The 17,490-nt window shown below is 54.1% G+C and overlaps 1 protein-coding gene across 2 annotated transcripts in view; it reads right to left on the bottom strand.

Moving 5' to 3' along the window:
• Positions 1-16,532, bottom strand: part of LOC137341010 (hepatic leukemia factor-like) — a 71,156-nt gene extending 54,624 nt beyond the window's left edge. For both annotated transcript variants that reach the window (XM_068003832.1, XM_068003833.1), the window contains exon 1: positions 16,334-16,532. In XM_068003832.1, coding sequence (XP_067859933.1) covers positions 16,334-16,439 — 106 coding nt within the window. In that variant the 5' untranslated portion in view covers positions 16,440-16,532. The remainder of the gene's footprint in view (positions 1-16,333) is intronic.
• Positions 16,533-17,490: the final 958 nt, after the last annotated feature.

Raw genomic sequence — 17,490 nt, 5'->3', positions numbered from 1 at the left:
TGTATTGGGATCACACCGTATCACAGGGGGACGGTCCTGTATTGGGATCACACCGTATCACAGGGGGACGGTCCTGTATTGGGATCACACCGTATCACAGGGGGACGGTCCTGTATTGGGATCACACCGTGTTACAGGGGGACGGTCCTGTATTGGGATCACACCGTATTACAGGGGGACGGTCCTGTATTGGGATCACACTGTATTACAGGGGGACGGTCCTGTATTGGGATCACACCGTATTACAGGATGATGGTCCTGTATTGGGATCACACTGTATCACAGGGGGACGGTCCTGTATTGGGATCACACTGTATTACAGGGGGACGGTCCTGTATTGGGATCACACCGTGTTACAGGGGGACGGTCCTGTATTGGGATCACACCGTATTACAGGGGGACGGTCCTGTATTGGGATCACACTGTATTACAGGGGGACGGTCCTGTATTGGGATCACACCGTATTACAGGGTGATGGTCCTGTATTGGGATCACACTGTATCACAGGGGGACGGTCCTGTATTGGGATCACACTGTATCACAGGGGGACGGTCCTGTATTGGGATCACACTGTATCACAGGGGGACGGTCCTGTATTGGGATCACACTGCGTTACAGGGGGACGGTCCTGTATTGGGATCACACCGTATTACAGGGGGACGGTCCTGTATTGGGATCACACCGTATTACAGGGGGACGGTCCTGTATTGGGATCACACCGTATTACAGGGGGACGGTCCTGTATTGGGATCACACCGTATTACAGGGTGACGGTCCTGCATTGGGATCACACCGTATCACAGGGGGACTGTCCTGTATTGGGATCACACCGTATTACAGGGTGACGGTCCTGTATTGGGATCACACCGTATCACACGGGGACGGTCCTGTATTGGGATCACACCGTATCACAGGGGGACGGTCCTGTATTGGGATCACACCGTATCACAGGGGGACGGTCCTGTATTGGGATCACACCGTATTACAGGCTGACGGTCCTGTATTGGGATCACACTGTATTACAGGGGGACGGTCCTGTATTGGGATCACACCGTATCACAGGGGGACGGTCCTGTATTGGGATCACACTGTGTTACAGGGTGACGGTCCTGTATTGGGATCACACCGTATCACAGGGGGACGGTCCTGTATTGGGATCACACCGTATCACAGGGGGACGGTCCTGTATTGGGATCACACTGTATTACATGGGGACGGTCCTGTATTGGGATCACACTGTATTACAGGGGGACGGTCCTATATTGGGATCACACCGTATCACAGGGGGACGGTCCTGTATTGGGATCACACCGTATCACAGGGGGACGGTCCTGTATTGGGATCACACTGTATTACATGGGGACGGTCCTGTATTGGGATCACACTGTGTTACAGGGTGACGGTCCTGTATTGGGATCACACCGTATCACAGGGGGACGGTCCTGTATTGGGATCACACTGTGTTACAGGGTGACGGTCCTGTATTGGGATCACACCGTATTACAGGGGGACGGTCCTGTATTGGGATCACACTGTATTACATGGGGACGGTCCTGTATTGGGATCACACTGTGTTACAGGGGGACGGTCCTGTATTGGGATCACACCGTATCACAGGGGGACGGTCCTGTATTGGGATCACACCGTATCACAGGGGGACGGTCCTGTATTGGGATCACACTGTATTACATGGGGACGGTCCTGTATTGGGATCACACCGTATTACAGGGGGACGGTCCTGTATTGGGATCACACCGTATCACAGGGGGACGGTCCTGTATTGGGATCACACCGTATTACAGGGGGACGGTCCTGTATTGGGATCACACCGTATTACAGGGGGACGGTCCTGTATTGGGATCACACTGTGTTACAGGGGGACGGTCCTGTATTGGGATCACACCGTATCACAGGGGGACGGTCCTGTATTGGGATCACACCGTATCACAGGGGGACGGTCCTGTATTGGGATCACACTGTATTACATGGGGACGGTCCTGTATTGGGATCACACCGTATTACATGGGGACGGTCCTGTATTGGGATCACACCGTATCACAGGGGGACGGTCCTGTATTGGGATCACACCGTATCACAGGGGGACGGTCCTGTATTGGGATCACACCGTATCACAGGGGGACGGTCCTGTATTGGGATCACACCGTATCACAGGGGGACTGTCCTGTATTGGGATCACACCGTATTACAGGGGGACGGTCCTGTATTGGGATCACACCGTATTACAGGGGGACGGTCCTGTATTGGGATCACACCGTATTACAGGGGGACGGTCCTGTATTGGGATCACACCGTATTACAGGGGGACGGTCCTGTATTGGGATCACACCGTATCACAGGGGCACGGTCCTGTATTGGGATCACACTGTGTTAGAGGGGGACGGTCCTGTATTGGGATCACACCGTATTACAGGGGGACGGTCCTGTATTGGGATCACACCGTGTTACAGGGGGACGGTCCTGTACTGGGATCACACTGTGTTACAGGGGGACGGTCCTGTATTGGGATCACACTGTATTACAGGGGGACGGTCCTGTTTTGGGATCACACTGTGTTACAGGGGGACGGTCCTGTATTGGGATCACACTGTGTTACAGGGGGACGGTCCTGTATTGGGATCACACCGTATTACAGGGGGACGGTCCTGTATTGGGATCACACCGTATTACAGGGGGACGGTCCTGTATTGGGATCACACCGTATTACAGGGTGACGGTCCTGCATTGGGATCACACCGTATCACAGGGGGACTGTCCTGTATTGGGATCACACCGTATTACAGGGTGACGGTCCTGTATTGGGATCACACCGTATCACAGGGGGACGGTCCTGTATTGGGATCACACTGTGTTACAGGGGGACGGTCCTGTATTGGGATCACACCGTATTACAGGGGGACGGTCCTGTATTGGGATCACACCGTATCACAGGGGGACGGTCCTGTATTGGGATCACACCGTATTACAGGGGGACGGTCCTGTATTGGGATCACACCGTATCACAGGGGGACGGTCCTGTATTGGGATCACACTGTGTTACAGGGGGACGGTCCTGGATTGGGATCACACCGTATTACAGGGGGACGGTCCTGTATTGGGATCACACCGTATTACAGGGGGACGGTCCTGTATTGGGATCACACCGTGTTACAGGGGGACGGTCCTGTCCTGGGATCACACTGTATTACAGGGGGACGGTCCTGTATTGGGATCACACTGTGTTACAGGGGGACGGTCCTGTATTGGGATCTCACCGTATTACAGGGGGACGGTCCTGTATTGGGATCACACCGTATTACAGGGGGACGGTCCTGTATTGGGATCACACCGTATTACAGGGGGACGGTCCTGTATTGGGATCACACCGTATTACAGGGTGACGGTCCTGCATTGGGATCACACCGTATCACAGGGGGACTGTCCTGTATTGGGATCACACCGTATTACAGGGTGACGGTCCTGTATTGGGATCACACCGTATCACAGGGGGACGGTCCTGTATTGGGATCACACCGTATCACAGGGGGACGGTCCTGTATTGGGATCACACCGTATCACAGGGGGACGGTCCTGTATTGGGATCACACCGTATCACAGGGGGACGGTCCTGTATTGGGATCACACCGTATCACAGGGGGACGGTCCTGTATTGGGATCACACCGTATCACAGGGGGACAGTCCTGTCTTGGGATCACACCGTATTACAGGGGGACGGTCCTGTATTGGGATCACACTGTATTACAGGGGGACGGTCCTGTATTGGGATCACACTGTATTACAGGGGGACGGTCCTGTATTGGGATCACACCGTATTACAGGGTGATGGTCCTGTATTGGGATCACACTGTATCACAGGGGGACGGTCCTGTATTGGGATCACACTGTATCACAGGGGGACGGTCCTGTATTGGGATCACACTGTATCACAGGGGGACGGTCCTGTATTGGGATCACACTGCGTTACAGGGGGACGGTCCTGTATTGGGATCACACCGTATTACAGGGGGACGGTCCTGTATTGGGATCACACCGTATTACAGGGGGACGGTCCTGTATTGGGATCACACCGTATTACAGGGGGACGGTCCTGTATTGGGATCACACCGTATTACAGGGTGACGGTCCTGCATTGGGATCACACCGTATCACAGGGGGACTGTCCTGTATTGGGATCACACCGTATTACAGGGTGACGGTCCTGTATTGGGATCACACCGTATCACAGGGGGACGGTCCTGTATTGGGATCACACCGTATCACAGGGGGACGGTCCTGTATTGGGATCACACCGTGTTACAGGGGGACGGTCCTGTATTGGGATCACACCGTATTACAGGGGGACTGTCCTGTATTGGGATCACACCGTATTACAGGGTGACGGTCCTGTATTGGGATCACACCGTATCACAGGGGGACGGTCCTGTATTGGGATCACACCGTATTACAGGGGGACGGTCCTGTATTGGGATCACACCGTATCACAGGGGGACGGTCCTGTATTGGGATCACACCGTATCACAGGGGGACGGTCCTGTATTGGGATCACACCGTATTACAGGGTGACGGTCCTGTATTGGGATCACACCGTATCACAGGGGGACGGTCCTGTATTGGGATCACACCGTATTACAGGGGGACGATCCTGTATTGGGATCACACTGTGTTACAGGGGGACGGTCCTGTATTGGGATCACACCGTATCACAGGGGGACGGTCCTGTATTGGGATCACACCGTATTACAGGGTGACGGTCCTGTATTGGGATCACACTGTATTACAGGGGGACGGTCCTGTATTGGGATCACACCGTATCACAGGGGGACGGTCCTGTATTGGGATCACACTGTGTTACAGGGTGACGGTCCTGTATTGGGATCACACCGTATCACAGGGGGACGGTCCTGTATTGGGATCACACCGTATCACAGGGGGACGGTCCTGTATTGGGATCACACTGTATTACATGGGGACGGTCCTGTATTGGGATCACACTGTATTACAGGGGGACGGTCCTATATTGGGATCACACCGTATCACAGGGGGACGGTCCTGTATTGGGATCACACCGTATCACAGGGGGACGGTCCTGTATTGGGATCACACTGTATTACATGGGGACGGTCCTGTATTGGGATCACACTGTGTTACAGGGTGACGGTCCTGTATTGGGATCACACCGTATCACAGGGGGACGGTCCTGTATTGGGATCACACTGTGTTACAGGGTGACGGTCCTGTATTGGGATCACACCGTATTACAGGGGGACGGTCCTGTATTGGGATCACACTGTATTACATGGGGACGGTCCTGTATTGGGATCACACTGTGTTACAGGGGGACGGTCCTGTATTGGGATCACACCGTATCACAGGGGGACGGTCCTGTATTGGGATCACACCGTATCACAGGGGGACGGTCCTGTATTGGGATCACACTGTATTACATGGGGACGGTCCTGTATTGGGATCACACCGTATTACAGGGGGACGGTCCTGTATTGGGATCACACCGTATCACAGGGGGACGGTCCTGTATTGGGATCACACCGTATTACAGGGGGACGGTCCTGTATTGGGATCACACCGTATTACAGGGGGACGGTCCTGTATTGGGATCACACTGTGTTACAGGGGGACGGTCCTGTATTGGGATCACACCGTATCACAGGGGGACGGTCCTGTATTGGGATCACACCGTATCACAGGGGGACGGTCCTGTATTGGGATCACACCGTATTACATGGGGACGGTCCTGTATTGGGATCACACCGTATTACATGGGGACGGTCCTGTATTGGGATCACACCGTATCACAGGGGGACGGTCCTGTATTGGGATCACACCGTATCACACGGGGACGGTCCTGTATTGGGATCACACCGTATCACAGGGGGACGGTCCTGTATTGGGATCACACCGTATCACAGGGGGACGGTCCTGTATTGGGATCACACCGTATCACAGGGGGACTGTCCTGTATTGGGATCACACCGTATTACATGGGGACGGTCCTGTATTGAGATCACACCGTATTACAGGGGGACGGTCCTGTATTGGGATCACACCGTATTACAGGGGGACGGTCCTGTATTGGGATCACACCGTATTACAGGGGGACGGTCCTGTATTGGGATCACACCGTATTACAGGGGGACGGTCCTGTATTGGGATCACACCGTATCACAGGGGCACGGTCCTGTATTGGGATCACACCGTATCACAGGGGGACGGTCCTGTATTGGGATCACACCGTATGACAGGGGGACGGTCCTGTATTGGGATCACACCGTGTTACAGGGGGACGGTCCTGTACTGGGATCACACTGTGTTACAGGGGGACGGTCCTGTATTGGGATCACACTGTATTACAGGGGGACGGTCCTGTTTTGGGATCACACTGTGTTACAGGGGGACGGTCCTGTATTGGGATCACACTGTATTACAGGGGGACGGTCCTGTATTGGGATCACACCGTATTACAGGGGGACGGTCCTGTATTGGGATCACACCGTATGACAGGGGGACGGTCCTGTATTGGGATCACACCGTATTACAGGGTGACGGTCCTGCATTGGGATCACACCGTATCACAGGGGGACTGTCCTGTATTGGGATCACACCGTATTACAGGGTGACGGTCCTGTATTGGGATCACACCGTATCACAGGGGGACGGTCCTGTATTGGGATCACACTGTGTTACAGGGGGACGGTCCTGTATTGGGATCACACCGTATTACAGGGGGACGGTCCTGTATTGGGATCACACCGTATCACAGGGGGACGGTCCTGTATTGGGATCACACCGTATTACAGGGGGACGGTCCTGTATTGGGATCACACCGTATCACAGGGGGACGGTCCTGTATTGGGATCACACTGTGTTACAGGGGGACGGTCCTGTATTGGGATCACACCGTATTACAGGGGGACGGTCCTGCATTGGGATCACACCGTATTACAGGGGGACGGTCCTGTATTGGGATCACACCGTGTTACAGGGGGACGGTCCTGTCCTGGGATCACACTGTATTACATGGGGACGGTCCTGTATTGGGATCACACTGTGTTACAGGGGGACGGTCCTGTATTGGGATCACACCGTATCACAGGGGGACGGTCCTGTATTGGGATCACACCGTATCACAGGGGGACGGTCCTGTATTGGGATCACACTGTATTACATGGGGACGGTCCTGTATTGGGATCACACCGTATTACAGGGGGACGGTCCTGTATTGGGATCACACCGTATCACAGGGGGACGGTCCTGTATTGGGATCACACCGTATTACAGGGGGACGGTCCTGTATTGGGATCACACCGTATTACAGGGGGACGGTCCTGTATTGGGATCACACTGTGTTACAGGGGGACGGTCCTGTATTGGGATCACACCGTATCACAGGGGGACGGTCCTGTATTCGGATCACACCGTATCACAGGGGGACGGTCCTGTATTGGGATCACACCGTATTACAGGGGGACGGTCCTGTATTGGGATCACACCGTATTACATGGGGACGGTCCTGTATTGGGATCACACCGTATTACATGGGGACGGTCCTGTATTGGGATCACACCGTATCACAGGGGGACGGTCCTGTATTGGGATCACACCGTATCACACGGGGACGGTCCTGTATTGGGATCACACCGTATCACAGGGGGACGGTCCTGTATTGGGATCACACCGTATCACAGGGGGACTGTCCTGTATTGGGATCACACCGTATTACATGGGGACGGTCCTGTATTGAGATCACACCGTATTACAGGGGGACGGTCCTGTATTGGGATCACACCGTATTACAGGGGGACGGTCCTGTATTGGGATCACACCGTATTACAGGGGGACGGTCCTGTATTGGGATCACACCGTATTACAGGGGGACGGTCCTGTATTGGGATCACACCGTATCACAGGGGCACGGTCCTGTATTGGGATCACACTGTGTTACAGGGGGACGGTCCTGTATTGGGATCACACCGTATTACAGGGGGACGGTCCTGTATTGGGATCACACCGTGTTACAGGGGGACGGTCCTGTACTGGGATCACACTGTGTTACAGGGGGACGGTCCTGTATTGGGATCACACTGTATTACAGGGGGACGGTCCTGTATTGGGATCACACTGTGTTACAGGGGGACGGTCCTGTATTGGGATCACACTGTATTACAGGGGGACGGTCCTGTATTGGGATCACACCGTATTACAGGGGGACGGTCCTGTATTGGGATCACACCGTATTACAGGGGGACGGTCCTGTATTGGGATCACACCGTATTACAGGGTGACGGTCCTGCATTGGGATCACACCGTATCACAGGGGGACTGTCCTGTATTGGGATCACACCGTATTACAGGGTGACGGTCCTGTATTGGGATCACACCGTATCACAGGGGGACGGTCCTGTATTGGGATCACACTGTGTTACAGGGGGACGGTCCTGTATTGGGATCACACCGTATTACAGGGGGACGGTCCTGTATTGGGATCACACCGTATCACAGGGGGACGGTCCTGTATTGGGATCACACCGTATTACAGGGGGACGGTCCTGTATTGGGATCACACCGTATCACAGGGGGACGGTCCTGTATTGGGATCACACTGTGTTACAGGGGGACGGTCCTGTATTGGGATCACACCGTATTACAGGGGGACGGTCCTGTATTGGGATCACACCGTATTACAGGGGGACGGTCCTGTATTGGGATCACACCGTGTTACAGGGGGACGGTCCTGTCCTGGGATCACACTGTATTACAGGGGGACGGTCCTGTATTGGGATCACACTGTGTTACAGGGGGACGGTCCTGTATTGGGATCACACCGTATTACAGGGGGACGGTCCTGTATTGGGATCACACCGTATTACAGGGGGACGGTCCTGTATTGGGATCACACCGTATTACAGGGGGACGGTCCTGTATTGGGATCACACCGTATTACAGGGTGACGGTCCTGCATTGGGATCACACCGTATCACAGGGGGACTGTCCTGTATTGGGATCACACCGTATTACAGGGTGACGGTCCTGTATTGGGATCACACCGTATCACAGGGGGACGGTCCTGTATTGGGATCACACCGTATCACAGGGGGACGGTCCTGTATTGGGATCACACCGTATCACAGGGGGACGGTCCTGTATTGGGATCACACCGTATCACAGGGGGACGGTCCTGTATTGGGATCACACCGTATCACAGGGGGACAGTCCTGTATTGGGATCACACCGTATCACAGGGGGACGGTCCTGTATTGGGATCACACCGTATCACAGGGGGACGGTCCTGTATTGGGATCACACCGTGTTACAGGGGGACGGTCCTGTATTGGGATCACACCTTGTTACAGGGGGACGGTCCTGTATTGGGATCACACCGTATTACAGGGGGACGGTCCTGTATTGGGGTCACACTGTATTACAGGGGGACGGTCCTGTATTGGGATCACACCGTATTACAGGATGATGGTCCTGTATTGGGATCACACTGTATCACAGGGGGACGGTCCTGTATTGGGATCACACTGTATTACAGGGGGACGGTCCTGTATTGGGATCACACCGTATCACACGGGGACGGTCCTGTATTGGGATCACACCGTATCACAGGGGGACGGTCCTGTATTGGGATCACACCGTATCACAGGGGGACGGTCCTGTATTGGGATCACACCGTATTACAGGGGGACTGTCCTGTATTGGGATCACACCGTATTACAGGGTGACGGTCCTGTATTGGGATCACACCGTATCACAGGGGGACGGTCCTGTATTGGGATCACACCGTATTACAGGGGGACGGTCCTGTATTGGGATCACACCGTATCACAGGGGGAGGGTCCTGTATTGGGATCACACCGTATCACAGGGGGACGGTCCTGTATTGGGATCACACCGTATTACAGGGTGACGGTCCTGTATTGGGATCACACCGTATTACAGGGTGACGGTCCTGTATTGGGATCACACCGTATTACAGGGGGACGGTCCTGTATTGGGATCACACTGTGTTCCAGGGGGACGGTCCTGTATTGGGATCACACCGTATCACAGGGGGACGGTCCTGTATTGGGATCACACCGTATCACAGGGGGACGGTCCTGTATTGGGATCACACCGTGTTACAGGGGGACGGTCCTGTATTGGGATCACACCGTGTTACAGGGGGACGGTCCTGTATTGGGATCACACCGTATTACAGGGGGACGGTCCTGTATTGGGATCACACTGTATTACAGGGGGACGGTCCTGTATTGGGATCACACTGTATTACATGGGGACGGTCCTGTATTGGGATCACACCGTATTACATGGGGACGGTCCTGTATTGGGATCACACCGTATCACAGGGGGACGGTCCTGTATTGGGATCACACCGTATCACACGGGGACGGTCCTGTATTGGGATCACACCGTATCACAGGGGGACGGTCCTGTATTGGGATCACACCGTATCACAGGGGGACGGTCCTGTATTGGGATCACACCGTATCACAGGGGGACTGTCCTGTATTGGGATCACACCGTATTACATGGGGACGGTCCTGTATTGAGATCACACCGTATTACAGGGGGACGGTCCTGTATTGGGATCACACCGTATTACAGGGGGACGGTCCTGTATTGGGATCACACCGTATTACAGGGGGACGGTCCTGTATTGGGATCACACCGTATCACAGGGGCACGGTCCTGTATTGGGATCACACCGTATCACAGGGGCACGGTCCTGTATTGGGATCACACTGTGTTACAGGGGGACGGTCCTGTATTGGGATCACACCGTATTACAGGGGGACGGTCCTGTATTGGGATCACACCGTGTTACAGGGGGACGGTCCTGTACTGGGATCACACTGTGTTACAGGGGGACGGTCCTGTATTGGGATCACACTGTGTTACAGGGGGACGGTCCTGTTTTGGGATCACACTGTGTTACAGGGGGACGGTCCTGTATTGGGATCACACTGTATTACAGGGGGACGGTCCTGTATTGGGATCACACCGTATTACAGGGGGACGGTCCTGTATTGGGATCACACCGTATTACAGGGGGACGGTCCTGTATTGGGATCACACCGTATTACAGGGTGACGGTCCTGCATTGGGATCACACCGTATCACAGGGGGACTGTCCTGTATTGGGATCACACCGTATTACAGGGTGACGGTCCTGTATTGGGATCACACCGTATCACAGGGGGACGGTCCTGTATTGGGATCACACTGTGTTACAGGGGGACGGTCCTGTATTGGGATCACACCGTATTACAGGGGGACGGTCCTGTATTGGGATCACACCGTATCACAGGGGGACGGTCCTGTATTGGGATCACACCGTATTACAGGATGACGGTCCTGTATTGGGATCACACCGTATCACAGGGGGACGGTCCTGTATTGGGATCACACTGTGTTACAGGGGGACGGTCCTGTATTGGGATCACACCGTATTACAGGGGGACGGTCCTGTATTGGGATCACACCGTATTACAGGGGGACGGTCCTGTATTGGGATCACACCGTGTTACAGGGGGACGGTCCTGTCCTGGGATCACACTGTATTACAGGGGGACGGTCCTGTATTGGGATCACACTGTGTTACAGGGGGACGGTCCTGTATTGGGATCACACCGTATTACAGGGGGACGGTCCTGTATTGGGATCACACCGTATTACAGGGGGACGGTCCTGTATTGGGATCACACCGTATTACAGGGGGACGGTCCTGTATTGGGATCACACCGTATTACAGGGTGACGGTCCTGCATTGGGATCACACCGTATCACAGGGGGACTGTCCTGTATTGGGATCACACCGTATTACAGGGTGACGGTCCTGTATTGGGATCACACCGTATCACAGGGGGACGGTCCTGTATTGGGATCACACCGTATCACAGGGGGACGGTCCTGTATTGGGATCACACCGTATCACAGGGGGACGGTCCTGTATTGGGATCACACCGTATCACAGGGGGACGGTCCTGTATTGGGATCACACCGTATCACAGGGGGACAGTCCTGTATTGGGATCACACCGTATCACAGGGGGACGGTCCTGTATTGGGATCACACCGTATCACAGGGGGACGGTCCTGTATTGGGATCACACCGTGTTACAGGGGGACGGTCCTGTATTGGGATCACACCTTGTTACAGGGGGACGGTCCTGTATTGGGATCACACCGTATTACAGGGGGACGGTCCTGTATTGGGATCACACTGTATTACAGGGGGACGGTCCTGTATTGGGATCACACCGTATTACAGGATGATGGTCCTGTATTGGGATCACACTGTATCACAGGGGGACGGTCCTGTATTGGGATCACACTGTATTACAGGGGGACGGTCCTGTATTGGGATCACACCGTGTTACAGGGGGACGGTCCTGTATTGGGATCACACCGTATCACAGGGGGACTGTCCTGTATTGGGATCACACCGTATTACAGGGTGACGGTCCTGTATTGGGATCACACCGTATCACACGGGGACGGTCCTGTATTGGGATCACACCGTATCACACGGGGACGGTCCTGTATTGGGATCACACCGTATCACAGGGGGACGGTCCTGTATTGGGATCACACCGTATCACAGGGTGACGGTCCTGTATTGGGATCACACCGTATTACAGGGGGACGGTCCTGTATTGGGATCACACTGTGTTACAGGGGGACGGTCCTGTATTGGGATCACACCGTGTTCCAGGGGGACGGTCCTGTATTGGGATCACACCGTGTTACAGGGGGACGGTCCTGTATTGGGATCACACCGTATTACAGGGGGACGGTCCTGTATTGGGATCACACTGTATTACAGGGGGACGGTCCTGTATTGGGATCACACTGTATTACAGGGGGACGGTCCTGTATTGGGATCACACCGTATTACAGGGTGATGGTCCTGTATTGGGATCACACTGTATCACAGGGGGACGGTCCTGTATTGGGATCACACTGTATCACAGGGGGACGGTCCTGTATTGGGATCACACTGTATCACAGGGGGACGGTCCTGTATTGGGATCACACTGCGTCACAGGGGGACGGTCCTGTATTGGGATCACACCGTATTACAGGGGGACGGTCCTGTATTGGGATCACACCGTATTACAGGGGGACGGTCCTGTATTGGGATCACACCGTATTACAGGGGGACGGTCCTGTATTGGGATCACACCGTATTACAGGGTGACGGTCCTGCATTGGGATCACACCGTATCACAGGGGGACTGTCCTGTATTGGGATCACACCGTATTACAGGGTGACGGTCCTGTATTGGGATCACACCGTATCACAGGGGGACGGTCCTGTATTGGGATCACACCGTCTCACAGGGGGACGGTCCTGTATTGGGATCACACCGTGTTACAGGGGGACGGTCCTGTTTTGGGATCACACCGTATTACAGGGGGACTGTCCTGTATTGGGATCACACCGTATTACAGGGTGACGGTCCTGTATTGGGATCACACCGTATCACAGGGGGACGGTCCTGTATTGGGATCACACCGTATTACAGGGGGACGGTCCTGTATTGGGATCACACCGTATCACAGGGGGACGGTCCTGTATTGGGATCACACCGTATCACAGGGGGACGGTCCTGTATTGGGATCACACCGTATTACAGGGTGACGGTCCTGTATTGGGATCACACCGTATCACAGGGGGACGGTCCTGTATTGGGATCACACCGTATCACAGGGGGACGGTCCTGTATTGGGATCACACTGTGTTACAGGGGGACGGTCCTGTATTGGGATCACACCGTATCACAGGGGGACGGTCCTGTATTGGGATCACACCGTATTACAGGGTGACGGTCCTGTATTGGGATCACACTGTATTACAGGGGGACGGTCCTGTATTGGGATCACACCGTATCACAGGGGGACGGTCCTGTATTGGGATCACACTGTGTTACAGGGTGACGGTCCTGTATTGGGATCACACCGTATCACAGGGGGACGGTCCTGTATTGGGATCACACCGTATCACAGGGGGACGGTCCTGTATTGGGATCACACTGTATTACATGGGGACGGTCCTGTATTGGGATCACACTGTATTACAGGGGGACGGTCCTATATTGGGATCACACCGTATCACAGGGGGACGGTCCTGTATTGGGATCACACCGTATCACAGGGGGACGGTCCTGTATTGGGATCACACTGTATTACATGGGGACGGTCCTGTATTGGGATCACACTGTGTTACAGGGTGACGGTCCTGTATTGGGATCACACCGTATCACAGGGGGACGGTCCTGTATTGGGATCACACTGTGTTACAGGGTGACGGTCCTGTATTGGGATCACACCGTATTACAGGGGGACGGTCCTGTATTGGGATCACACTGTATTACATGGGGACGGTCCTGTATTGGGATCACACTGTGTTACAGGGGGACGGTCCTGTATTGGGATCACACCGTATCACAGTGGGACGGTCCTGTATTGGGATCACACCGTATCACAGGGGGACGGTCCTGTATTGGGATCACACCGTATCACAGGGGGACGGTCCTGTATTGGGATCACACCGTATTACAGGGGGACGGTCCTGTATTGGGATCACACCGTATCACAGGGGGACGGTCCTGTATTGGGATCACACCGTATTACAGGGGGACGGTCCTGTATTGGGATCACACCGTATTACAGGGGGACGGTCCTGTATTGGGATCACACTGTGTTACAGGGGGACGGTCCTGTATTGGGATCACACCGTATCACAGGGGGACGGTCCTGTATTGGGATCACACCTTATCACAGGGGGACGGTCCTGTATTGGGATCACACTGTATTACATGGGGACGGTCCTGTATTGGGATCACACCGTATTACATGGGGACGGTCCTGTATTGGGATCACACCGTATTACATGGGGACGGTCCTGTATTGGGATCACACCGTATTACATGGGGACGGTCCTGTATTGGGATCACACCGTATCACAGGGGGACGGTCCTGTATTGGGATCACACCGTATTACAGGGGGACGGTCCTGTATTGGGATCACACTGTATCACAGGGGGACGGTCCTGTATTGGGATCACACTGTATCACAGGGGGACGGTCCTGTATTGGGATCACACCGTATTACAGGGGGACGGTCCTGTATTGGGATCACACCGTATTACATGGGGACGGTCCTGTATTGGGATCACACCGTATTACAGGGGGACGGTCCTGCATTGGGATCACACCGTATTACATGGGGACGGTCCTGTATTGGGATCACACCGTATTACAGGGGGACGGTCCTGTATTGGGATCACACCGTATTACAGGGGGACGGTCCTGTATTGGGATCACACCGTATCACAGGGGGACGGTCCTGTATTGGGATCACACCGTATTACAGGGGGACGGTCCTGTATTGGGATCACACCGTATCACAGGGGGACGGTCCTGGTCCTGGTCCTGCCCGCAGTTCCCCCGCACCATCACTCAGTCTGAGCCCCGCTCCGCGCTGCTTGTCGGAGCCGGGTCCGTGTGTCGGAGCCTGAGCCCCGGGCCGGGCTGTGCAGCCGGTGGGTGAGCGGACACTCACTTCCTCCGCTCTGTCTCTCCGTCCAAACCACGCCGACCCTCCCCCTCTTAATGTGCCCCACTTTCCCCCTCCTCCCCCCCAATGGCTCTCTTCCCCTCCCTTTCTCTCTGCCCCATCCTCCCTCTCCCGCCCCTTCCCCCTCCTTCTCCCTCACTCCCTCCTTCTCCCCTCTCTCTCTCACTCACTCCCTCCCTCCTTCCCCTCTCTCACTCCCTCCCTCCCTCCTTCCCCTCTCTCTCACTCCTTCCCCTCTCTCTCACTCTCACTCCCTCCTTTCCCCCTCTCTCCCTCTTTCCTCTCTCCCTCCTCTCTCTTACTCCCTCCTTCCTTCCTCTCTCTCTCTCACTCCCTCCCTCCTTCCTCTCACTCTCTCTCACTCTCTCCTTCCTCTCACTTCCTCCTCTCTCACTCCCTCTCCTCTCTCCCTCCCTCTCCTCTCTCTCTCCCTCCCTCCTTCCTCTCTCTCTCCCTCCCTCCTCCCTCTCTCTCACTCCCTCTCCTCTCTCCCTCCCTCTCCCTCCCTCCTTCCTCTCTCTCTCCCTCCCTCCTCCCTCTCTCTCACTCCCTCCCTCCTCCCTCTCTCTCACTCCCTCCCTCCTCCCTCTCTCTCACTCCCTCCTCCCTCTCTCTCACTCCCTCCTCCCTCTCTCTCACTCCCTCCCTCCTCCCTCTCTCTCACTCCCTCCTCTCTCTCTCTCACTCCCTCTTTCCAATATGCCCGTTTACCTTCTTCGTGGCGCAGCGGCAGTTTCAGAGGATTCTCCAGGAGAGATTTCAGAACTCCGTGGGTTGGAGGCAGAAAACTGGAATTTAAAGAGATCGGGCGGGACATCTTTTTCGCTTCTCTCTCCTTTTGAAAAAAAAAAACCGTATCCAGAATGCACGAAATAAAATATATACTTAAATTTTTGCAATAAAATTGCAAATTGGAAGGGAAGGGAAGGGCTGGTGAGCTGAAAGTGCAGAGAGTCCCCAAGCTTGCCCCAGTCTGATGATTCTCTTCACTCCTCTCCCATTCGTTTCCCTCCCTCCCCCCAAAAAAAAAACCTGACGTCAAGGATCTCGGAGAATAATATTTTGCTTTTCTCTCCCTCTCTATTAATCGGCTGTGCCAGCGAGCGAGTACATTGATGCCTCTCTCACTCTGGGACTGTCATGTGCACAAGGAGGAGTTGACCCACTTTTGGCCAATCGCCTTTGCAATGTCTGCTGTAAAGTTCTTCACCCTCCCCTCCTGATCCAGCTCACATTGGTCATCACGTGCAAGGCAGACTCTGTCTGCACCGCTTTCCAACAACACAAAATAAAATAAAACTGCTTCTTCTCTGGGAAAAAAATTAAAAGCAACATTTTTTTTTATTTGCCAGAGTAAGAAAACATCCAGGTTGAGTTGGTCGAGTCGCTCACACGTAGGATTCGATTTAGATCATTGGAAAAAACAAACGGCCCCACTAAATGAATGTTAAAAGGGAGGTAATTTTATCTCAATTTCATTTTTTTAAAAATAAGTATTAAACTGACTTCAGCTGATGTGAAAGTTTATATATATATATATGCAAAAAAAAAAAATCAAGGTGTTTTTAAGTTATTTCCAGCTGGGAGGAGGACAACAGCTGGCCACTACCCCCCTGGGTTAGGGGAAGAATCAGCCAGGATTCCTACCCCATACCTGTCCAGCGACTCCTGCACCTGCTCAGACCTGAGGCGAGGACAGGATACGTTACCCCCCCCCCCCCCGGGTCGAATATCCTGCTGACAATCAGACAAACATGAGGAACCACTCCTGGAATTGGACACCCCCCAGCAAGGAGGCAACGCCATCAGGATAGGAGGAGGCTGAAATCATTTTTAAAAAGTGTTATTTCAGGACGGGCATGTGTGTG

Source organism: Heptranchias perlo, chromosome 23 (genome assembly GCF_035084215.1).
Source record: "Heptranchias perlo isolate sHepPer1 chromosome 23, sHepPer1.hap1, whole genome shotgun sequence".
Taxonomy (NCBI): Eukaryota; Metazoa; Chordata; class Chondrichthyes; order Hexanchiformes; family Hexanchidae; genus Heptranchias; species Heptranchias perlo.
Note: the sequence above shows the minus strand (reverse complement) of the source record. Positions and strands in the feature narration are given on the sequence as shown.